The following is a 25519-nucleotide window of genomic DNA, read 5'->3' as shown; positions in this document are numbered from 1 at the left end:
GCATGATCTCGGCTCACTCCAACCTCCACCTCCCCAGACTCAAGGGATCCTTTCACCTCAGCCTCCTGTAGCTGGGACTACAGGTGCATGCCACCATGACCAGCTAGTTTTTGTATTTTCTGTGGAGACAGGGTTTCACTATGTTGCCCAGGCTGGTCTCGAACTCCTGAGCTCAAGTGATCTGCCCGTCTCAGCTTCCCAAAGTGCTGGGATTATAGGCATGAGCCACTATGCTCGGCCAGAATGGTTCTAGACATTGGAAATTCATTGGCAGATAAAACAGACATGGTTCCTGACCCTGTGGAGTTCATGTTCTTTCCTGGGGGAAGACAGATATTGAGTAAGAAATGACCAGTCTGATGAGTGTTACAAAATTGGAACTATAGGATGCCTTGGAATGAAATAATTAAAGAGCCAATAATGTAAGTGCTCTAGGAGTTCATAAATGAAAAATAGCCATGTGCACTAAAACTGGAAACACAAATGTGACTCTAGTGACCCACCAGTAATAGGACGTGTTCTTACTTTAGGCAAGTGTGAATCTTTACGAGATTTTTAGCAGGGTAATGACACGTTCAGATGTGTTTCAGGGAAGCAGTATGTCGCAGAGGTCAGGCATTCTGGAAACAGGTAGGTATAGTTTAAATCCTGCGTTTGCCACTTATTACCCTTGTGAACTCACTTTTACTATCTCTAAATGGGATAATCATATAGTACCTACCTTGTAGGTTTTTGTAAAAAATAAATGAGACAATGCATTATAATGTACACTGTTATCACTACTACTTTTTTTGTTGTTGTTGTTACAGAGTCTCACTCTGTTGCCCAGGCTAGAGTGCAGTGGCGCGATCTTGGCTCACTGAAACCTCTGCCTCCTGGGTTGGAGCAATTCTCCTGCCTCAACCTCCCGAGTAGCTGGGATTAAAGGTATGCGCCACCATGCCAGGCTAGTTTTTGTATTTTTAGTAGAGACGGGGTTTCACCATGTTGGCCAGGCTAGTCTTGAACTCCTGACCTCAGGTGATCCACCCTCCTCGGCCTCCCAGAGCGCTGGGATTACACGCATGAGCCACCACGCCCAGCCCTATTTATTTATTTTTTTAATCTTAGATCCTTGATCATTGTGTAGAGGATAGATTTGAGAGGATTAGATTCTTGGGAAGAGAGACCAATTAGTGGGCTGTTGAAGTAGGCTTGGGCAAGAGATGAACTAGAGTAGTGGTTGTAGAGAGGAAAAGAATTTCAGATATTCAGAGAGTTTGGGGGAAAAAAGGTATACCAGCAATTCCACTCCTAGGGATATACTCAGGAGAATTGAAAACATCTGTCCACACAAAAACTTGCATACCAATGTTCATAGTGATATTATTCATAATAGCCCAATAATGGAAGCACCCCAAACATCCATCAACTTATGAATGAATAAATAAAATGTGGTATATCCAAACAATGGACAATGAAATTTGAAAACATTATGCTAAGTGAAAGAAGCCAGACACAAAAGGCCACATTATTGTGTGATTCCATTTATATGTCCAGGATAGACAAATCCATAGAGACACAAAGTAATTTTGTGGTTGTTAGGCATTGGAAGGAGGTAGAAATGGGGAGTGAATGCTAATGGGTACAGGATTTATTATGAGATGATGAAAATGTGCTTACAATGAGCCAGGCACTGATCTAAGAGCTTTACATCTAGGAAGTCTTTAACCCCTACCAACAATCCCCTGATGAAGATACTACTTTTCATCTCTATTTACAGAGGAGGAAGAAAAATGAAGCAGAGGTCACAGAGCAGAAAGTGACAGAGCTGGGATTTGAAGCCAGGTGTGTCCAGCTTTAGAGCCCTTGCTCTTATTCACCTTGCTATACTCCTCTTGGTATGGAGTAGCTAGTATGATATCCTTTCTGGCTAATTTATCTGTATTTTATCAAGGTCTTTCAGGATACCACACCTTGACTCAAAGGTGTGACGAAAGACAACTATTATAGATTTATTTTTGGTGAGTTTAGGAGCTGGCTTTCTCAGGCTAGCTCTACCTTGTGGCTAATTGACTGCCAATGACATTTCCTCGTTTACCTTCAGATCCTAATTGAGTTTCATAATTATGACCCTGAGGCACTACAGGTTCTTGAACTACCTTCTGAATCATGGAAGAAAGATTAAACTGTGCAGAGCGTGGTTCATTCATTCCATAAGTACTTATTGGGTGCCTACCACCAGGCACCCAATACTGGCAACCTGCCCTCATGAAGCTTATAGTTTGATGAGAGAGAGAAATATGTATTAATCATATAATCACACAATAAGTATAAGATTGCAACTGTGACAAGGGCAACTAAGAAGAGATGTCTGCTGCTCTGAGAGCATAGCAAGGGTTTGACCCATCAAGGTCACGAGGGGTTGACTGAGTTGCAATCCCCAAGGATGAGGGTAAACCAGGTAAAGAGAAGAAGGGAGAACATTCTAGGCAGGGAGAACATGCAAAGCCCCCTGGTGGAAGGCAGCATGGTGAAAGGAGGCCAAGATAGCTGGGATAGAATGAATAAGGAGGAAGATGCTGAAAAGGCAGGTGGGCCAGTCCACAGAGTCTTGTGGGCCACATGGAAGAATTTGCTTTATCCTGAGAGATGAAAGCACAGAGGATTTGATCAGATTTGCATACCGAACCAGTTCTGGACATGAAGGATGACAATCCCTATTATAATTGATTGCTTCTGGTCAAGTATTTCATCTTTAATTGTTGACCCAGAAGACTATGTACAGCCATGTTGCCTAGACCGGGTACTCTAGAACATAAACTCTTCCAGGGCACAGCCACCTACTTTTTTGACTTGTAGGTGTGATTTGCACAGTGCATTCACTTACTAGAAGGTTGATTTTAAAAGACTGACAATCGGCCTGGCACGGTGGCTCACGCCTGTAATCCCAGCACTTTGTGAGGCCAAGGTGGGCGGATTACAAGGTCAGGAGTTCGAGACCAGCCTGGCCAACATAGTGAAACCCTTCTCTACTAAACATACAAAAATTAGCTGAGTGTGGTGGCACATGCCTGTAGTCCCAGCTACTTGGGAGACTGAGGCAGAAGAATTGCTTGATCTTGAGAGGCGGAGTTTGTAGTGAGCTGAGATCGCGCCATTGCACTCCAGCCTGGGTGACAAAGCAAGACTTTGTCTCAAATAAATAAATAAATAAAAATAAAGGACTGACAATCATCTAGCCTAGTCGTTTTACATGAAAAAGCTAGGCGTTAGGCCAGGCATGGTGGCTCACTCTCACCAGTAATCCCAGCACTTTGGGAGGCCGAAGTGAGCAGATCGCCTGAGCTCAGGAATTGGAGACCAGCCTGGGCAATGTGGCAAAACTCCATCTCTACAAGAAATACAAAACTTAGCTGGGCATGGTGGCGTGTGCCTGCAGTCCCAGCTACTCAGGAGGCTGAGGTGGGAGGATTGCTTGAGCCCAGGAGGTTGAGGCTGCATTGAGCTGAGATCACAACACTGCACTTAGCCTGGGCGACAGAGTGAAACCCTATCTCAAAACAAAAAAAAACTAGATGTCTTACATAAATGCAGCCTCATTTAAACCCCACCAGAGTCCCATCAGGAAGATGTTATTGTTATTCTTGCCGTATGGGTTCAGATAGGTTAAATAACATGTTCAGGTTAGTCCACTACTAGATGCCCAGGAAAAATATTCAAGACCCTCCAAAACTCCTTCCTTAAAGAAGCCCAAGTCAGGGGCAAGTAGGTGCGGTACTGAAAGGCTGTTCCTACAGGCTGCATCTTTGAAAGTGCTGTTGTAAATAATTTTCACTACTGCCACGCCCACTTTGACCCCTAAGAACCAGGGGAGAGGCCCCGTCTTCCTCTTTCTAGTTATGTGCTTGCTCACTGGGGTGTGCCAGTAGCACGCCGGCCTCCAAAGGCCTGCCAAGCAACCAAGCATAAAACTGGCCTACACAGACTCTTTTTAGGCAAGTAATTAACACCTGTCTTTTCTCCTCCAGTTTTATTCAAATAGCCTAGTAACTAATAGAGCTGGTTCATCAAAGCAGTTACAGTCAGTGTCTTGAAGCTTGACTGCGCAATGAAGTTCAAGGCAAAGTACCTTTAAAATACAGTTCTAATGTCCTATATGTAGGAGGTATTTCTTCCTAGCAACATCCTTGGGGCACAAATAACTTTTGCCTGGGAAAACATCAGTATTCTCAAAAATAATGACACTTACTTTTCTGCAAGGTTCTACATTTTCTCTTTTTGAAATGAGTAACAGGACAAATCAGACAGGTTCTGAGAGCCTGTACTTTTGTAGGAGGCGTGGGGAGCAAGGTTGGCACAAGAAAGAATTGAGGCATTGTTTCTGCTCTGGCACAAGAAAGTAGGACAAAGCCCTGAATTTCATGGGTGGGTTCTGATTCATCCTTTGCATTTTTGCATTTCTCTTTTTCCTTTTTTTTTCTTTTTTTTTTTTTTTTTTTTGAGACGGAGTCTCGCTCTGTCGCTCAGGCTGGAGTGCAGTGGCGCGATCTCGGCTCGCTGCAACCTCTGCTTCCAGGGTTCCAGCGATTCTCCTGCCTCAGCCTTCTGAGTAGCTGGGACTACAGGCGCCCGCCACCACGCCCGGCTTTTTTCTTTTTTTTTTTTTTTTTTGAGACGGGGTTTCACCATGTTGGCCACTGACCTCACCTCGTGATCCACCCGCCTCAGCCGCCCAAAGTGCTGGGATTACAGGCGTGCGCCACCGCGCCCGGCCAGCATTTCTTTTTAATGTTCATATCCAACAATGAGAGATGAGGAGCAGGGAGTCTGGGGGATGGGCATGGAGAAGGTAAGGAAGAGGTGAAATGCAAGCAGTACATATGCATTCATGGAAGACACGAAACAGATAAGGCCAGAGAAACTAGACCATCAGAAGAGGGACTGGAAGAGGAAAGAGAATGGTTGAAAACACTGAGAAACTAAAGGGAAGACAGCGAGGAAACAGAGGGAAAGAAGAAATGCTTACATGGGGGCAAGTACTGTTCTGTCCTTACCACGAAAGATCTGGCATGTGATCTGGTCTCCCTCTCACTTGACTCCAGCCAGACTGATCTTCTCGCTCTTGAACATTCCTTCATCTAGACCCTTCCACTTGCTGCTCTTCCTGCAGGCATCTCCCAGGCCTGTCCTTCCTTCCTTCAAGTGGTCTCCCTAACCACACTCTAACACGAAATAGCACCTCCCTTACCCTTATTTTCCTTACTCTGCTTTATTTATGCTTGAAGCTCCAGTCACCATCAGACAGACTTTCTGTGTTTTGGCTACTGGCTGTTGTCTGACATATACCCCGCTCCTAGAACGTAAACTCCACGGGAACAGGGACTTTGTTTTGTTCCCTGCTGTATCTCCAGCACCTACAACACTGCCTGACACCCTGCTGGGTGACCGATATACGCCGATGGCTCAGGGAGTGGGTGCAGGTCGAGGAAAGGGTATAGCAAGAGGTGTGTCCGGGAGGGATGTTTAGGGTGTGCTTTTAGTCCAACAGAAAAGCACTTTCCACCCTTTTTCTATTTCTCTCCTCTCCTTCTCCCTCCCTCCGCACTTCAGAGGTTGGGGAAAAGCTGCGGGAAAGCGGGAAATAAGGAAAAATCCTAAATTGTCCAGCTCGAATTCCAATGAAAAATTCATGAGCGAGGAAGACAGGGAGGCAGAAAATAAATGCACACGCAAAAGTGAAGGAAACCAGTGGAAAGTAAGGAAAAAGGCGAACAGACGTCACTCTCTCTGGTCACGCTCCCCGACTCCCCAGAGGCCGGGCGAGGCGCTCCTGGCACGCGCCCCCGTCGCCCCGCGGCCGCGCGGCCTCACCACCACTTCGGAGAAGGCTAGGCCCCTCTTCCCCCGCAGGCTTCCCCGCGCCCTCACAGCCGAGGCCCCAGCACGCGCCCGGGGGGAGCCGCGAAGACCGCGGGGACTACAGCTCCCAGGATGCCGAGCACGGGCGCGCCTGCGCAGTGCGGCCGGAGGCGGCGGTCTGTTCTCCGCTGAGGAGGAGCGGGGCAGAGGAGGGAGGCAGCGGGTGAGAGTTCAGAGTTCAGCAGCAGCAGCCCGAGCCCATGATTCCCATATGCCCTGTAGTTTCTTTCACCTATGGTGAGTCTAATGTGGCCCGCAAGGCCTCTGCCCGGCCCCCTCCCTGGCCCCGGGCAGCGGGGAGGCGCGGGGGTTGGGGCAGGCTCCGGGGAGGAGGCGGCGGCCGCCACCCGGGCGTGCGAGTGAGTGAGGGAGTGCGAGGCGGGAGGGGGAGGCGGCGCGGCCGCGGCCTGGGCCCCGCCAGGGCTGCTCTCACGGCGCCTCTCTCTCTCTCTCCCTGCCCTCCCTCGGCGTCTCGGCTCCTCTGTGTCTCTCCTCCCGCCATGGGACCCGACTCTTCGTGCCCGCCGCAGTGCCCAGCCGGCTGGGGGAAGATGCCAAAATGGCGACCGGCAACTACTTTGGATTCACCCACAGCGGGGCGGCGGCGGCGGCGGCTGCGGCCCAATATAGGTAACGGCACCCTGCCTTCTCCCTGCTCGCCCCCTGCTCTCCCCTCGGCCCGGATCCTGTCGATGCGACGCCCCCGCGCCCGCCCCCAGCCAGCCCAGAGCCCCGGCCCGCTGCAGGCCTGGCCGGGCCCAGCCCCGCGGCCTCTCCCGCCCCGCCCCGCCTTGCCCGGCCCGGCCCGGCCCGGCCCGGCCCGCGGCGGGAGCGGCCCCCAGTGGGGGGGAGGTAGAGACGGCGGAGGTGTAGGGACGTGGAGGCCTCAGGGCCCTTCGGCGGCCCCTTAACTAAAATGGCCTCCTGCGGCCGCCGAGCGGAGCCGCCACCGCCGCCCGGCAGGCACCCCAGTCCCCGCCTCCGCGCGTCCAGCCCCCACCTCCCATCTTCTTCCCACTTGGGGGATGGAGAGGGTGGCTGAAGGGACCTCACGGGGAGTGCCGTGTCGCAGGTCCACTGGCTTCTCCTGCGACGCCTCTCTGCGTCGTCGTCTGATGCTTCAACCCCCGGAGCCCAGATAACGTGTCGTTGTCTCGGGTAGCTTTTCCTCCGCCTTGGGGCTTCTTCCCCAGACGCTCCATCGCTATCGAGTCCTGCTGACAAACTGCAGGTGTCACTGTGTTCATCGGGTTCCTTTAGTTTTTCCTGCAAGGAGAGAGGTTCACATACCAACCACCTGTAAATTGTGTAGTTCTTAGACTGGAAAAGATGTGCGAAGTTTCTAGTGCTGATAAATGAGTGCACAGCCTTGTTTGAGCTATGGAGTTTAGGCCCCAGGTGGGCCTGTCATTCTCCTTGCGGGGGTCTTTCCCCTGCGGGGAATGGTGGGGAGGGAAGAAGATGCAAGTGAGATTGTACTGAGTCATTGTAATGCACCGGATGAAATCCCTATCTTAAGGGAAGCTCTCATTTCTGAAGTCTGTAGTTCATTATACATCTTATCAAAGACAGACACAACAGTGGATTGTTAAATTGTTACTTTTGAGTCAATCTGAGACTTTTGATTCAGGCCATAAGCGCACACGGCTCCTGCGTGGTATGCTTTTTATGTATGTTAGATGTTGGTTAAACCCAGGCAGTTTTTTTCATCTGATTTACTTCAGGAGGCACGGTGTTTAATGGAAAGGTCATCACTGGGAGCCGGAAGACCCGAGTTCAGTCTCTTTTGCTCTTGATTTTTTTTTTTTTTTGAATAAATAATTTTTCTTACAGAGAAAGGATCTATGTTGCCCAGGCTGATCTCGAACTCCTGAGCTCAAGTCCTGCCTCGGCCTCCCAAAGTGCTAGGATGACAGGCATGAGCCACCACACCTGGCCTCTTTTGCTCTTGATTTTATGACGTTGGGAACATCATATAGTTGGGTTTTCATTTTCATCATCTGTAAAATGAGATGCTGGGCAAACTATCTTTTTGGGCTGAAACTTGTGGTTTTGAGAAACCAAGTTACTGTATTCCATGGCATCCTAAGAAGCCATTTGTTGTAAAAGATACCATTATTGTATGTAGCACTAAAAAAAAATGCTGCCAGTTAAAATAAGACACTGCTTAAGACTCCATTAAGAGATGTCAGAATGTATAAATGTGCATCATATTGGTGAAACTAGATTTTACTAATTGTTGAATGCCATGTGGCATTTTACAAGTGTTTTTTCATGAGTCCTGCATTCCAGAAAAAGCACTGAGATGACAAATTATTAAAGCAAAATCTTGGGGCATTTCAAGTATCAGCAAATCCTTTGCTTATAATTTTTGATAATTAGACAACGAAAAAAGTTTCAGCTACTTTGATAAAAACTTTTTAGGACTTTTAAAAAATTCAACAGCTTTTTGGGGTACAAGTCGTTTTTGGTTACATGGATGAATTATATAGTGAATTCTGAGATTTTAGTAGCGCTAATAATTTTCAAGGAGAGGAAAAAAACATCTTTTTCTGAGAAGAGATAGCTAATCAGCATCTGTGCCATAAATCTGCTGGCAAGTACTAGTGTTTCGTCTAGAAAAGATTGTATTTAACCATTAAAATTTTACTTGTTTTACTCAGGTTTTTTCTGTTTTCCTAATATGGGCTGAGTGATAAGATTTGTTGAATTACTAACTTTATTTACTGTAAAGTGGTGGGTTCTTTGTGGCACTTCTGAAATATTTTTCCTAAATGCAGACCTACAGATAGAAATGAAGAAAGGAAATGCTGATTTAAAGATAATTAATAATTTTTTGATAAAATATTTATGTGATTGTTTTATCCCAGTATAGGGAACTGTGACAGAATTTCTGTTTCTAATAATTTTTTTTTTGGCCTTGAAACTCAAAAGTTTAAACTGTAACAACAATCCAGGTTACTAAATTGATTAAGTGTACATCTGATGAGAAAAGACTAGTCTTTTGACATTATTTATATTGCTAAAACTTAGGCACTCTTGTACATAAGGCCTTGTATATAAACATAGTACATGAAAAGTGTTTGCATTTAATGGCAAGAAATCAGGCCCAATAATACTGGGAATTTTGGCAAGGAAGATGAGTGAATAACATTAGTAACAAAAGCACATGCAAAAAGTGTGGTGGTGATGCTAATTTTTCTTCCTGGCTGGAAATAATTATGATGGAACTTTTAGAGATGGAAGACCAAGGTCTACTTTACTAGTATTTTTTCAAATTTGAAAGATCTCAAACTCAGGAAAATCTTAAGTACAGTTCACGCCTGAAAACATGAAGATTTTTTTTTTTCAATCAAATTTGGATAGAAAATAGAGTTATTCATGGAGGGCCAACTTTTTGTATTGCAGGTTCCACAGGCCCTACTGTGGGACTTTATGTATGGATTTTTGTATACGTAGCGGTCCTGGAACCAATCCCCTGCTTATATGGAGGCATGACTGTATTTATGTGTGAATGATGTGATTGAACTGCTTCACCTATCATTGAATACAGATAAAGTAAACATCCTACACCTAAATGTAATTCCAGAGGCCAGGCGTGGTGGCTCACGCCTGTAATCCCAGCACATTGGGAGGCTAAGGCAGGTGGATCACCTGAGGTCAGGAGTAGGAGATCAGCCTGACCAACATGGCGAAACCCGGTCTCTACTACTAAAAATACAAAAGTTAGCTGGGCATGGTGGCGGGCGCCTATAATCCCAGCTACTCCGGAGGCTGAGGCAGGAGAATCGCTTGAACTGGGGAGGTGGAGGTTGCAGTGAGCCAGATTGCACCATTACACTCCGGCTGGGTGACAGAGACAGCCTCTGTCTCAAAATAAAAGTAATTCCAGCTCTTAGTTTTCTTGATTACAGCTCTGTAAGATATTTGATTAAATTTATTTTAGATTTAGACTTTTTAGCTTGTTAATATTTGAGATTCATAATGGCACACTAAAGATCAGATTCTTTAAGATGTAAAGATCTGTAATAGTGAATTTGTCAAGTATGGCTACTAGTAACTTGTAGATTAGTTACCACGTTTTTCATTTGTGTTAATGCATGTTAGACAATTTTGTGGTAAGCGTTTCTCAGTGTTTGTGTTCTAAGTCCCATAAACTATGGAATTTTCTTTTCCTGTTTTGTATTTTTTGGGTTTTTTTGTTTTTGAGACAGTCTCCCTCTGTCACCCAGGCTGGAGTGCAATGGCACGATCTTGGCTCACTGCAACCTCTGCCTCTCGGGTTTAAGTGATCCTCCTGCCTCAGCCTCCTGAGTAGCTGGGATTACAGGCGTGTGCCACCACGCCTGGCTAGTTTTTGTATTTTTAATAGAGACAAGAGTTTCACCATGTTGGCCAGGTTGGTCTCAAACTCCCGAACTCAGGTCCTCCGCCCGCCTCAGCCTCCAAAAGTGCTGGGATTACAGGCATGAGCCACCACGCCCAACCTTGTTTTGCATTTTTTTAAGTCAAGTAAATACGCCAGTTAAGTATTCATTTGTATGTGTTTACATGTGTACATTTCTGATAGCATGTTAATTTGAGGGTGCACAGGAGAAAGCAGATTTCAGACATGGTGAAGATGTAAGGATGGCTTCATGGCCAAAAGGGAACTTGGTTAGGTAGATAACCTGTTAAGAGTAGAGTACCTTTTTTGTTTGAGGAAATGCACTTATGTAAATCTAGTTTTATTTTTAAATAAATCTTGCGGAGAGAACTATTATGACAGTTCTAAGGACTTTAGGATAGCAAAGAATATGAGGAAAGATAATTCTCAGTAGAAAAAACTTCCTAATAGCTTCATAGGATCAAAAATCATTTTTTTTAACTTCTTCATTGTCAATGATAGAGAAGTTCTGATAGGAATTCTTCAGTTTTTGAGGAGAATTTGTGGCATATACATTTATAAAAGCATATGTAATAAACGTTATAAAATAATCCCATTATATCCCACAATTAATGAGACATAACCATTTCTTTGAGGCCTTTTTTTTTTAAAAAAAGACATGGTCTCGCTCTCTCACCCAGGCTGCAGTGTAGTGGTGATCATAGCTCACTGCAGCCTTGAACCTTTGAGCTCAAGTGATCCTCCTGCGATGGGCCTCCAAGGTGCTGGGATTACAGGTGTGAGCCACTATGCCCAGCCTCATTGAGAGTTGTAAACAGACATTTTTTCTTCATTTATACTTTAGAAAAACCTTGGACACAGCAGTAAGTGGATTTTGACTGTTGCTGTACCTTAAGCATCTGCCAGTCAAAAGAAGGCATCTCATCTAATGATTTTGAGATGTCTTAGGGACTTCTATTCCTAAAGGATGAGATAACTCGGGTAGGGTAACAGTAGCTTGGATAGGCTGATAAGCTAATGAGTTTTCCTTTTTTCCTTTTTCTTTTTTACTTTTTATTTGATTGTAGTGTTAAGAATATTGTGTCTTGAATTCAGGAAAGAATAAAAGTAACACTAGTAAGGTAGAAAAGGATTAAACACTGAGAAAGTAAAAAAACCAGGTGAACAGGTTTTTGAAACCAACCTTGGTGATGGAAATTTACTGGCTTTACAAAAAAAAGAAATATTGCAACGACTAATAACATCAATCCTTTCATTGTTGAATCAGAGACCTTAGGATGCATACTGCGTGGATAAGCTTGAAATAAGATAATTTTCTTTCCAAAAGGATTGTTGCTATTACACTGATGATATAATGGCTATTAGTCTTAATAGAGTACGTTGAGCCAGAATATCCCTGTATAGAATAGGTATCTGCTTGCGTATGCTTTTGTAAACTGCCTCATAGTACACTATGAACAAAAGGACATAACTTTGGAACTAGATAGGGTTTGAATCCCAGCTCCATCCCTTCAGGCACCCTGGCCAAGTATCAACTTCTCTAAGACTTGGTTTCCTCTCCTGACTTGCCTTGAGGTGAAGTTTAAATATAAAATTTTCTAGCCTAGTGCCTGATTATCAGTAGGCATTCCTACCAATGCTGTTTCCTGTAGAGATTTAAGTAATAATATTATAAGGGTTTTAGAAGGATTCCTTGGTTGATATCTATCATATATTTATATATAGAGTTTCATAATCTCACCGTAAAATGTGTTAAAAGTAAAACGTTTGGAGTCCTCATTACTAATAGAGAAAGAAGGAAAGTTTCTATTTACAGGTAACATGATTATTATGCTTGTCAGGCAAAAATGTGAGAACTAATAAGAGTACAGCAAGTTTTCTGGTTCTATGATCAGGCAAAGGCCGGGAGCGGTGGCTCATGCCTGTAATCCCGGCACTTTGGGAGGCCGAGGTGGGCAGATCACTTGAGGTTGGGAATTCGAGACCAGCCTGACCAACATGGAGAAACCCTGGCTCTACTAAAACTACAAAATTAACCAGGCGTGGTGGCACATGCCTGTAATCCCAGCTACTCGGGAGGCTGAGGCAGGAGAATCGCTTGAATCCAGGAGGTGGAGGTTGTGGTGAGCCAAGATCGCGCCATTGCACTCCAGCCTGGGAGACAAGAGTGAAACTCTGTCTCAAAAAAAAAAAAAAAAAATCAGATAAAATCAGTAGCATTCTTGTTTCATCAATATTGAATTAGATTATTAAATTTCAAATAAGTCTTGTTTATGTATAGTCACCAAATCTATTAAGTAAGCAGGAATAAAACAAATGAAGTATTCAAAACACTTTGAGGAGAAAATACAATAGGATAAAGTCATAAAAGATGACAAAGATGGACTGTGTTCATGAGTGAAAAACCAATGCCATCAAATTATTATCTCCTATATATATTTAGCGTTACTCCAATAAAAATCTCATAGGATTTTTGGTATAACTTGATAAAGGGATTTTAATGTATATAGTGAGGAGAGTGTTCAGCTAAAAATATCATGAAAGTCTTGCAGAAATGATGAGGAAGGACTTGTAATATCAGATACCAAAATATTATTAATAGAAAAATGTGGTATTGGTACAGGGATAGACAAATAGATTATTGAGTTAAAATAGAGATCCCAGAGATAGACATGCTTATATAAGCAGTTGGATTAGAATATATATCTAATATATATCTGTTTAAATAGATGTATTTGTAAAAAAAAAAAAAAATCAGCTGCATTATTACTCAGAGACATAGATCATCAGGTTAATCAGAAGACCATTCAGGCTTATAAATGTTGTAATTGATGAAGTATGTTAGAATTATTTGGATGGATCTTTAGTCTACTTTTTAAAGGTGCTTGACTATTAATTGTCCATGACACCACTCTGTCAGAATACAGGATTAGAGTGATTGTTCTGAGTATATCATTTCTTAGTATTTCATGAAAGCCATGTACAGTACAGCTTTTATTCATACAGAGATAAAATGAATGAAATAAACTTTGGGTTTTTTTGTTTTATTTGAATATTAGTCTTGTATACACTTAGCATTTGTAGGGAATAATTCATTTAATATTTTATGAGCATCTACAATATGCATAGTCCCTGCTCTCAGGGAGTTTACACTTCTGGGGCATTAGGGTGGAGACAGATGAGTCTACAAATAGCTATGCCATTATAATTAAGTTTTAATGAAATACTAAAATGGGAAATTGGAGGATTTTGATTATGGAGTTTGAGGTAGACTTCGTGTTCTTTCATTCTGAAAATCAAGGGAAGGTCATTTTAGACAAAGGAAAAGTATTGAGCCAAGACAGATATCTGGATTGCATGATATAATAGAGACTGGGTTGGCTCTGAAGTCAGACTATCTGAGCTGAATCTGGCTCCTCCTATTACCTGCCATGTGACCTTGGGCAAACAGTCTCTTGTTAGTTTTTTTATCTATAAATTGAAGATAATATTTTCTTTGCCTCATAGGAAGACTGCACATGTAAGAGGATAGTTCAATGAAATGTCATAAACCGAGTGTACTTGCGTAACTTGCACTTAAATTAAAAACAAAAACATAACATTATCAGTATCCCAGGAGGTTTTTACATTCTCCATTGTGTTGTTTTGAGGATTCAGTATTATTTGTAAAGTGGACCTGGCAGTGACTCACACCTGTAACCCTAGCACTTTGGTAGGCCTAGGCGAGAGGATTTTAATCCCAGGATTTTGAGACTAGCGTGAACAGCAAATGAGACTCTGTCTGTATTGTTAATAAAATAAAGAAGAAAAGAAAACATTGTTTGTGAAGTGTTTAGAACAGTATCTGGCATATATTATATCTCTATCAATGTTAGCCATTATTCAGTAGGTGGCTGGTGAATATGGATGAAACCAGAGAAAGTACAGTGCCTGGCATATATCAAGCATTCAGTAGACATGTTTTGAATTATTTATAGAAAAATAAAGAATACAACTATGGGGCCAGGCGCGGTGGCTCACGCCTGTAATACCAGCACTTTGGGAGGCTGAGGCGGGCGGATCAGAAGGTCAGGAGTCGAGACCATCCTGGCTAACACGGTGAAACCACGTCTCTACTAAATATTAAAAAAAAATTAGCTGGGCGTGGTGGCGGGCACCTGTAGTCCCAGCTACTTGGGAGGCCGAGGCAGGAGAATGGCGTGAACCCGGGAGGCAGAGCTTGCAGTGAGCCGAGATCGCGCCACTGCACTCCAGCCTGGGCGACAGAGCAAGACTCCATCTCAAAAAAAAAAAAAGAATACAACTGTGGTTACCAACTTTAAGGTAGGACCAGGGAAATAAATAAATACTGGGTGAACAGAGAGCCAGGAGAATTTAGGGTCATGAAAACCAAAAGATGACAGCAAGGTCGTCAGCTTTAGAGTTGCTGGATTAGAGATTAGTACAGTTATCAAATTACTGGTGTAATTTTAATGAGTAGCCTTTATAGGGAAACTAGAATCTGATCACTTGGAGCTACAGAAAAAAATAGCATAAAATTTTGCTTAAAATAAGTTTGTAGTCTAGTGTTCACATAGATACTTAAGAGCTCCAGAGGTCATATGGGCTTAAAGTATTGGGAAGCACTGTGGTTGAAAACAATCAAATGAAAATAAATTTTTTGAATTCATATTTCTGGGAAAGCTATAGTATAAAATACACTACTAGTATGGTAGTCAGCATTAAATGGGCAAAGCATGTCTTTGAAAATAGGCTTGAAGAAATATGACCCTTTTTGATGGGAAAAACAATAAAACTGTTTAAACAATAACCATGTAGATGAGAGCAAAGAGTGCTGTGATTTATGAAAGTGGCTTTATAGCTTCTCTTACTTCCCCAATCCTGCCCATTCCCAGACCGTTTTATACTATAAGCATAATGGTCTCTATGAAATGTAAATTTAATGATAACACTCTTCTGTTTAAGTTACTATCAGAATATCTGGTTATCCTGGTTTTATATTTAGAAGTCTGTAATGCTTCACCCACATTTATGAAATTCACACACTTCCGAAAATATTCGTAGTAAGCTTGTAAAAGCTTGACAGTAAAAACTGAATTGACAGAAGGTTAGCTTTTTTCCCATCTCACTCAGTGTGAATATTCATACCTTTCCTTGAAGAAGTGTTAATACGTTTGAGAAATGATGAAGGATTTGTTTTTCGTGAGTAAAAAAAGTTACAGAGGTCGGGTGTGGTGGTTCATGCCTGTAATCCCAGCATTTTGGGAGGCTGATGTGGGTGGATTGCTTGAGCCCAGGAATTGAGGTCACCAGCCTGACCTCAAGCAATCCACTTGCCTCTACAAAAATTAGCCCCCCATCATGGTATACATCTGTGGTCCCTGCTCCTCGAGAGACTGAGGTGGGAGGATCACCGGAGCCTGGGGAGGTCAAGGCTGCAGTGAGCCTTGATTGAGCCACTGCACTCCAGCCTAGGTGACAGAGTGAAACCCTATCTTTAAAAAAGAAAGAAAGTTATAGAGCACTTCATTTTAATTAATTTATGGTATCCTTCAGGGTTTATTGTACCCAACCAATAGTGAGTTTCTTTTTTGAGTAGTTCTAGTTACAAGGATTGACATTCCATGACTTTTATTCTTTCTTAGAGGCCTTCCAAAGAGCAAAGAAAACATTTCCCTTATTTTTCAAAATGGAATAAAATTCATCCTATCTAGTAAGATTTACATCATGGGATCTTAAACATTTTGCTGTTTTATCATTCTGTGAATTATTTCCTCTATCACATATTCCCAACTGTGTTAAAGACTAATATAATTGGAAAATGGAAGAATGTTGGAATCACCTACAAGGGTGGTACAGTAGTGAAATAACTGGATGATATTGCATTGCCCAAGTATCATATCTTCTTTCAAAAAGCTAGAAAAGAAAGTAGAGACACTAACTTCATAGTTGGCTTTTAGTTTTCCTTCAGCACAGTTGAGAATGCAAAATTGTTCATTCTCTGCCCATACCAGCAAAGGAGAAGAAAGTTGACACAGGAAAATGTTTCCCAATTATCAGATATATCATAAGATGAATGCAAAAAGCACCACTCTAGACCAATGATAATGTTGAAATTGTATAAGCAAAAAATCTCAGGCTACAAGTCTTCAGCTGATAATGTCCTGCATGAATTTTTCAAACTCAAGAATCAATACATAATACATTTCTAAGGATTAAAAAAGAAATATGCCATTCTCATTCAGTTAGTCATTCACTAGAAGGGACTTCGTTATATAATATTCTGTGACGAGAACCAGAACATCCTATTTTGCTAAGCAGATACTTGGCAGAATTCTTTCACCTTTTTGTTGTTGTTTTGAGGCAAGAGTCTCAAACTCTAGCCCACGCTGGAGTGCAGTGGTACAATCTTGGCTCACTGCAGACCTCTGCCTCCCAGGTGCAAGTGATCCTCCCTTCTCAGCCTCCTGAGTAAGTGGGACTACAGGCATGTGCCACCATGCCCAGCTTGTTTTTGTAGAGATGGGGGGTTTTTGCCATGTTGCCCAAGTTGGTCTCAAGCTCCTGGATTCAAGCGATCCGCCTGCCTTGGCCTCCCAAAGTGCTGGGATTACAGGCCTGAGCCACCGTGCCTGGTGAATTCTTTTATCTTTTGTGAAGTTTGTGCGCTAAAATATACTTGATATGGTTCATTAGTGGACGAATGCTGAAAACAGATGCTTTATACAAAAGTGATTGGAAAAAAGTAGTTGGTGTAGAAATGAGTTATTAGATAAAACATTCCAAATCTAAAATTGAAAATGTTTTGCAGTTAGGGAGTAAAGAAGATGGCCATCTCTTTAACAAAATAGGAGCCATCAGACATTTCAGAAAAAAATTTTTATGGATTGTATTTTGACCCTGCAAGTGTAGGAAGAAGAACCAGAAGTAATGATGAACCAGATAGAACCTGTTAGAGATATATTTCAAATCTGGAGTCAGCATTTGTGAGATGGGCATGTTCCAAGTTTGTGCATCAAAATTCAGCAGTTATCTGTGTTTAGAGAACATGGTCCATATACCTTTGAAATCAAGGCAATATGGAATAAAAGTTTGGGTTTACTATAATTTTTTAAGTACTGTAATTCTTATTTATAGAGGTTTCTAATAGTTCTTTTTCATTATCCCTTATTTTAATGGAAATTATTTGTTAAATGACTAAAATTAAAATAATTTAAAAGATCCAATGGACGCAGATGGGAAATGGTGATAGCTGTCTTTCCTGGTGAGTTAAAGATTAGAAGAAAATTAACAATTTTCATACGACATTTAACCACCTCCCTCCCCTGTGGTCTACCATTCTAGTGAGTTGGTAGGAATTGTAGGACAAGCGATCTTATTCTAGTTTTTAAGAAGAAATCAAGCGGCAAGGCACAGTGGTTCATGTCTATAATCCCAGCACTTTGGGAGGCTGAAGCGGGAGGATCACTTGAAGCTCAGGAGTTTGAGACCAGCCTGGGTAGCATAGCAAGACCTCATCTCTGTAAAAAAAAAAAAAAAAAAATTAGGCATGGTGGAGTACACCTGTGGTCCCAGCTACTTAGAAGACTGAGGTAGGAGGATCACATGAGCTGGGGATGTTGAGGGTGCAGTGAGCTGTGATTGCACCACTGCACTCCTTCCTGGGTGACAGGGTGAAAAAAATAAAAATAAAAAGAAGAAATGGAACCCAAATTTAAATTTCTTCTACAATTCTATGGTAATAAAATTATTATTATAATAACATTGCAAAGATAATGGGAGCATGACATTACAACATCAAGAATAAGGAATAGCCAGGTGCTGTGGCTCACACCTGTAATCCCAACACTTCGGGAGGCTGAGGGGAGAGGATTACTTGACCTCAGGAATTTGAGACCAGCTATATATAAAGAACTCTTAAAACTCAGCAAAAGTCAAATAATCCAATTTAAAAATTGGCAAAAGACTTAAATAGAAACTTTACCAAAAATGACATACAAATGGCCAAAAAGCATATGAAAAGACGCTCAACATCACTGACTATCAGAGAAATGCAAATCAAAACCACAATGAGCCATCACCTCACATTTAGTGAGCTATTACCTACATTATAGTAAACCCAGTTTTTTATTCCGTATTGCCCTGAAAGGTATATGGACTGTGTTCTCTAAATACAACTAATTGTTCAACTTTGATGCACAAACCTGCAGTGGCGCAATCACAGTTCACTGTACCCTCAACATAGCGAGACCCCCATCTCTACAATTACCCAGGTTTGGTGGCAGATTTCTGTGGTCCCAGCTACTCAGGAGGCTGAGGTGGGTGGATCGCTTGAACCTGGGAGGTTGAGGCTGCAGTGAGCCACGTTTATACCACTGCACTCCAGCCTGGGTGACAAAATGAGACCCTGTGTCCAAAAAAAAAAAAAAAAAAAAAGCTGGACATGCTGGCACACATGCGTAGTCCCAGCTACTACTCGGGAGGCTGAGGTGGGAAGATCATCTGAGTCTAGTCTGCAGTGAGCCATGATCTTGCCACTACACTTACTGGGAAACAGTAAACCCTGTTGCGTTAAAAAACAAAAACAAAACAAAAAAAAGGAATAAAGTTGCTTTGTCTTTGGGGTGATTCTGTGAGGAAGTTTGTCTTTTTTTTTTTTTTTTTTCAATATTATACCTAATTTAAAGACATTTAAATGTCAGTAATTTCGTAGATACATAAAATGCCACAATTTGACCTGGAAAAGTCCAACACTGTTGAGCATTAAACTTGGACTAAAGGGAAGGTCAGATGGTGTTTTGTGTGCCATGAAAGAGAAAGAAATGTTGTATCTATCAATTACTTTGCTATTTTACCCAAAATTGAAACATGCACACACACAGTATGTTTTCTAAGGTATGAAAAGCACATTTAATGTGAATAACAGAAGCTGTCTATATTTTCTTCAGCTTTTTCCCACTTCATTCTTTATAACTGCAGAAATACAATATTCTGTTTCCACCTGGTAGTGATTACTCTAGAAATTTAAAATGAATATTTCACTTAGTCTAAAGTTAGTCATTAGTTTTATTCCCCTAACCAATAGACTTAAAATGTTTTAAACTTGATCAGTCCTCCTCATTTTGTGCTCTTGTTACATGATAGCTCAGATTTTTTTAACCCCGTGACCAATTACTGTTAGACACAATTACTTGTTTTATATAGTCAATGATTATTTAAGTTTACCTTCATATTTACCACTCTTTTTGCTCAACATTCATTCATTCTGAGATCATTTTTATTCTTTCTAAAGTAAATCTTTGAGACTTTCCATTAGTGTGGGTCTAAAAAAACAGGTTTTTCTCTTTCTTCCTTTTTTTGAGACAGGGTCTCACTGTGTTGCCCAGGCTGGAGTGCAATGGTGCAATTTCAGCTCACTGCAGCTTCAACCTCCCAGGCTCAAGCAGTCCTCCCACCTCAGCCCCCTGAGTAGCTAGGATTACAGGCACGCCACCATGCCTGGCTAATTTTTGTATTTTTTAGTAGAGACAGAGTTTCACCATGATGCCCAGGCTGGTCTCAAACTCCTGGACTCAAGAGATCTGCCTGCAATAGCCTCCCAAAGTGCTGGGATTACAGGTGTGAGGCACCACAATCAGCCTGAGATTTTTTGGGGTTTTTTTTCTTCATCTTAAAATATCTTTGATTCTACCTCCTTGAGTAGTCATCACTTAATCTCTGTAGGCAATTTTTTCCCTCTGGCTGCTTATAAGAGTTTTGCTTTATCTTTCATGTTTACAGTTTCACTTAGATATAGCTTACTGTGAATTCTTGTTTACTAGGGTTTCTTGGGACTCCTGAATCTGAACATTGTTATCTTTCATTAATTTTTGGGAATCTCTCGACATTTTTTTTCTATATTCTCTCCTAGTCTTTCTCTCCATTTGTAATTCCAATTAGATGTAAGTTACCACTTTTTATTTTATCTTCCAAGTATTTTAATCTCTTTAATATTTTTCATCTCTTCCTCTCTCTCTACATTCTGGGTAATTTTTACAGATAATTTTCTCATTCACCAGTTTATTGCCAGCCATGTCTAATTAGTTATGCAATAACCTGTCTGAGTTCCTGACTATAAATTTGTCAGATGATTTAGTTTTAAAAGTTCATTTGGTTGTTTTTGACCCATCTTGTTCCTTAGTCTTAGTTTTGACAATCTCTTTTACTTCAAGTGTGTTTAAACATTTTGTATCCAATAATTCTAATGCCTGTGGTCTCAAAAAAATTTTTTTCTTTTAATTCTGTACACTTTTGCTTATAGTAGTGTATTTCCCTTGGGTTTTATCGTGTTTTTTTTTTTTTTTTTTTTGAAATAGGGTCTCACTCTGTCACCCAGGCTACATCCCAGGCAACATCACCCAGGATTGCAGTGGTGCAGTCATGGCTCACAGCAGCCTCAACCTCCTGGGTTCAAGCAGTCCTCCTGCCTCAGCCTTCGGGACCCCACCATACCTGGCTAATTAAAACCAAAAAAAATTTTTTTAAAGGCAGGGCCTCCCTTTATTACCCAGCCTAGTGTCAAACTCCTAGTCTCAAGTGATTCTCCCCCTTTGACCTCCCAAAATGCCAGGATTACAAACATGAGCTACTGCGCCTGGCCTCTTAGGATTTTTTTGATTGAGGTTTCCTGTTTGTTGGAATGTTATTTGCAGCATTTACAGAAGAATATGTGTTTTGAGTGACCTGGAAGCACTGTCAGCCTAGAGTTACACAGGTTAAGTATTTTCGGGTTAGGCTTGCTCAACGGGTAAGTGTAATGCAAGTATTCCAAAATCGGAAACTTCTGGTCCCATGCATTTCAGATAATAGATAGTCAGTCTGAATTAAACTAACTTCTTGGTTGGGAATTTGCCTGGTCAGATAATGTGAATTCTAGAGTCCAAACCTAGGGGAAGACTGTCTTGTGCCTAAGAACTGTCAGGAAAGTATTTTCTCTTCTTTACCCACGCCTAGCTAATTTTTGTATTTTTTAGTAGAGACAGGGTTTCACCATGTCTTGTGCCGCAGAACTGTCAGGAAAGTCTTTTCTCTTCTTTACCCAGAGCCAAGACTGATACAGGAGAAAGTTTCCTTACAGTTCTCCTTTAAAGATGGAAGAAGAGGCCGGGCACAGTGGCTCAAGCCTGTAATCCCAGCACTTTGGGAGGCCAAGCTGGGCGGATCACGAGGTCAGGAGATCGAGACCATCCTGGCTAACACAGTGAAACCCCGTCTCTACTAAAAATACAAAAAAATTAGCCGGGCCTGGTGGCGGGCGCCTGTAGTCCCAGCTACTCGGGAGGCTGAGGCAGGAGAATGGCGTGAACCCGGGAGGTGGAGCTTGCAGTGAGCAGAGATCACGCCACTGCACTCCAGCCTGGGCGACAGAGCGAGACTCCGTCTCAAAAAAAAAAAAAAAAAAAAAAAGATGAAAGAAGGCTTTTTTCTAATTCACCTACTGTGGTGGTTCGTTTGGTAGCCCCAAAGTTGTAAGCTGTTGTTTTCCAATTCTTCCATGTCTCTGCTAACACGGAAAGTGATATTTGTACAGTAGCTTGCTGTGTAAGCTGAGAGATTGGAGCCTTGGATAAGGGATATTGCAGCTGCAGGCAACAGATTCGGGGACTCCCTCAGGCCACTTATGCACTGTGCATTCTTCCTGAGAACTAACACCAGTATCTGGTGGGAAGCTCTGCTTTTATACTACTCAAAGTGTGGTAGTCAGACTGGTGCTGCTCTGTGACTTCTCTTGTTACTGCCTCATAAAAGGTATTTGTAGGATAATGTAAGTCAAACAACTGCTAAATGCACTATAATTGTTTGTTTGTTTTGAGACAGAGTCTTCCTCTTCACTCAGGTTGAAGTGTAGTGGTGCAGTCACAGCTCACTGAAGTCTCGAACTCCTCCTAGGCTCAAGTGATCCTCCTGTCTCAGCCTCTTGAGTAGCTGGGACTATAGGCATGTGCCTACATGCTAGACTAATTTTTTTTTTTTGAGACAGACTCTCTCTCTGTCGCCCAGGCTGGAGTGCAGTGGCGTGATCTCGGCTCACTGCAACCTCCGCCTCCTTGGTACAAGCGATTCTCCTGCCTCAGCCCCCCGAGTAGCTGGGACTACAGGCATGTGCCACCACGCCTGGCTAATTTTCGTATTTTTAGTAGAGACAGGGTTTCACCATGTTGGCCAGACTGGTCTCGAACTCCTGACTTCAGGTGATCTGCCCACCTCGGCCTCCCACAGTGCTGGGATTACAGGCATGAGCCGCTGCACTCAGCCACACAGAGGTTTTTAATTTTGGTGTAGTCAGTCTCATTTGTCTATTTTTAATTTTTTGCCTGTGCTTTTGATGGCACATCCAATAAATCATTGCCAAATTTAATGTCATGAAGCTTTTTTCCCCTGTGTTTTCTACTAAGAGTTGTATAGTTTTAGCTGTTACATTTAGATCTTTCATCCATTTTGAGTTAATTTTTGTATATTTTGTAAGGTGAGGCTCCAGCTTTTTTCCTTTTCGTGTGGATATCCAGTTTTCCTAACACCATTTGTTGAGAAGACAACGCACTGAATGGTCTTGGCATCCTTGTCAAAAATTATTTGACTGTGTATGCAAAGCTATATATCTGGGTCCTCTATTCTATTTCACTATTCTATATGTCTATATGCCAGACTTCCAACTTTGTTCTAATATTTTAAGGTTGTTTTGGCTATTAGGGGTCTCTTGAGATTCCACAGGAATTTTAGGGTAGATTTCTTTTCTGGCAAAAAAAAATCACTGGGATTTTTTTTATAGGAATTGCATTGAATTTTTAGCTCACTTTGGGTAGTATTAACATCTTAACAATAGTTTGCCTTCTAATCCATGAACATGGAATGTCTTTCCATTTATTTGTGTCTTTAAATCTTTCAGCAGTGTTTGTAGTTTTTAATATACACGTTGTTCACCTTCTTGGCTAGGTTTATTCATAAGGTTTTTTTTTTCTTCGTTTTTCTTTTCTTTTCCTTTTTTTTTTTTTTTTTTTTTTTTGAGACAGAATCTTGCTGCGTTGCCCAGACTGGCATGATCACAGCCACCTGCAGCCCTGACCTCCTGGGCTCAAGTGATCCCAGCCACCCAAGTAGCTGGGACTACATGCACGTGTCATCATGCCCTACTAATTTTTTTTTGTATTTTTCATACAGATGAGGTCTCACTATATTGTCCTCCCAGCTTAGCCTCTGAAAGTGCTAGGATTACAGGCATGAGCCAGCCACAGTGCCTGGCCCGAGTTTTTTATTTTTGATGCTATTGTAAGTGGAATTGTTTTCTTAATTGCCTGTTTATTGTTAACGTATAGGAATACAACTGATTTTTGTATCCTGTAACTTTGCTTATTTCCTTTATTAGTTCTAAGTTTTTTGTGGATTGTTTAGTGTTTTCCATGTATAAAATGATGTCATCTGTGAACAGATGGCTTGATCTTTTTCAATTAGGATGCTTTTTTTTTTTTTTTTTTCCCCCAGAAAGAGTGTTTCTTTGTCATCCAGGCTGGAGTGCTGTGGCACAATCTCAGCTCACTGCAACTTCCGCCCCCTAGGTTTTCAAGCAATTCCTGTGTTTCAGCCTCCCAAGTAACTGGGGCTACAGGCATGTGCCAGCATGTATGGCTAATTTATTGTATTTTTATTAGAGACGGAGTTTCACTGTGTTGGCCAGGCTGGTCTCGAACTCCTGGGCTGAAGTGATCCACCTGCCTTGGCTTCCCAAAGTGCTGTGATTACAGGTGTGAGCCACCGGCACCTGGCCTAATTTGGATGCCTTTTATTTTTCTTGCCATATTGCCTTGGCTGGAACTTAAGTACTATGTTGAATAGAAGCAGTAAAAGCATGCAGCTTTGTCTTCTTCCTGATCTTAGAGGAAAAGCTTTCAGTGTGTCATCGAGTGTTAGGTTAGCTATGGGCTTTTCATAGTTTTTATTATATTGAGGTTATTTCCTTCAATTCCTAGTTGGTTGAGGTTTTTTTTTCTTTTTTTAATCATAAAAGGATGTTGACTCTTGTCAGATGCTATTGAGATGATCGCTTGGGTTTTGTCTTCCATTTTATTAATGTGTATTACATTGATTTATATGTTGAACTTGTCACCATATTTCAAACTGTTAAAGAAACACAAATGTTGTAGAGAATAGATGTGATGATTAAGAGGACATACACACTGGGGCCACACTGCTTAGGTTCTGGCTTTTGCTCTGCCACTTACTAGTGATTTCATATCTTGGGTTTAGATTAAACAATTTTCTGCTAGGTTTCTATTAATTATAAACCTTATTTTACTGTAATTAGTAGTTTTTATTAATGAAGTAAGCAATTTCATTTTCCTGTTGCATGATAGAAACTTTTTGCATAAAGGGATAATAAATAGAGACCAAGAAAATGAATGGTGAATAGCCATTACAGACTCAAGTTGATGGTCTGCATCATGAAATGAAGATTCTCAAACTTTTGGGTTTCAGGATTCCTGTAGTACTTCTAATTATTCAGAACCCCAGAGTTTTTGTTTATTTGGGTTATATTGGTATTTACCATATTAGAATTAGGCTGGGCGCAGTGGCTCATGCCTGTAATCCCAGCACTTTGGGAGGCCATGGCGGGTGGATCACCTGAGGTCAGGAGTTTGAGACCGGCCTGGCCAACGTGGTGAAACCGTGTCTCTACTAAAAATACAAAAATTAGCCAGAAGGTGGCAGCCACCTGTAATCCCAGCTACTCGGGTGGCTGAGGCAGGGAGAACTCCTTCAACCTAGGAGGCGGAGGTTGCAGTGAGCCGAGATTGTGCCACTGCACTCTGGCATGGGCAACAGAGTGAGACTCCGACTCATAAAGAAAGAATAAAACTATTACACATTAACCAAAAATATGCTTATGAAAAATTAGTTTCAAAAACAATGAGATGAGAGGCATTGTTTTACATTTTTACAAATCTTTTTAATGTCTTAAATTAAGAATATTGATTCTAAAATTTGCTTTTGCATTCAGACAGTTGCAGTAAATTATTTGGATTAAAATACATGAAGGCAGCCTGGCCTCACACCAGTGTGTAATTAAAAAGAGAACAACCTTGTGTGGACGTCCTGAAAGGGTCTCAGGAACCCTTAGGGGGGGTCCCTGGATCACATTGAGAACCACTGTTGTATACAAATTAAAAACTCCCCAGAGACCTTTAAAGCATTCTGGTT

The 25519-nt window shown here is 41.8% G+C and overlaps 1 protein-coding gene across 3 annotated transcripts in view; it reads left to right on the top strand.

The window, feature by feature from the left end:
* Nucleotides 1-5813: 5813 nt before the first annotated feature.
* Nucleotides 5814-25519, top strand: part of ZFR (zinc finger RNA binding protein) — a 90406-nt gene continuing 70700 nt past the window's right edge. For 2 of the 3 annotated variants that reach the window (XM_063664700.1, XM_063664701.1), the window contains exons 1-2: nucleotides 5982-6138; nucleotides 6432-6531. In XM_063664700.1, coding sequence (XP_063520770.1) covers nucleotides 6102-6138; nucleotides 6432-6531 — 137 coding nt within the window. In that variant the 5' untranslated portion in view covers nucleotides 5982-6101. Of the gene's footprint in view, nucleotides 6139-6431; nucleotides 6532-25519 lie in introns of all 3 variants that reach the window. The other variant, XM_054488621.2, reaches the window with a different exon arrangement.

The sequence above is a fragment of the Pongo pygmaeus genome, chromosome 4 (assembly GCF_028885625.2).
Source record: "Pongo pygmaeus isolate AG05252 chromosome 4, NHGRI_mPonPyg2-v2.0_pri, whole genome shotgun sequence".
NCBI classification, from domain to species: Eukaryota; Metazoa; Chordata; class Mammalia; order Primates; family Hominidae; genus Pongo; species Pongo pygmaeus.
The sequence above is the reverse complement of the archived record's forward strand: the minus strand, read 5'-3'. Positions and strand labels throughout refer to the sequence as shown.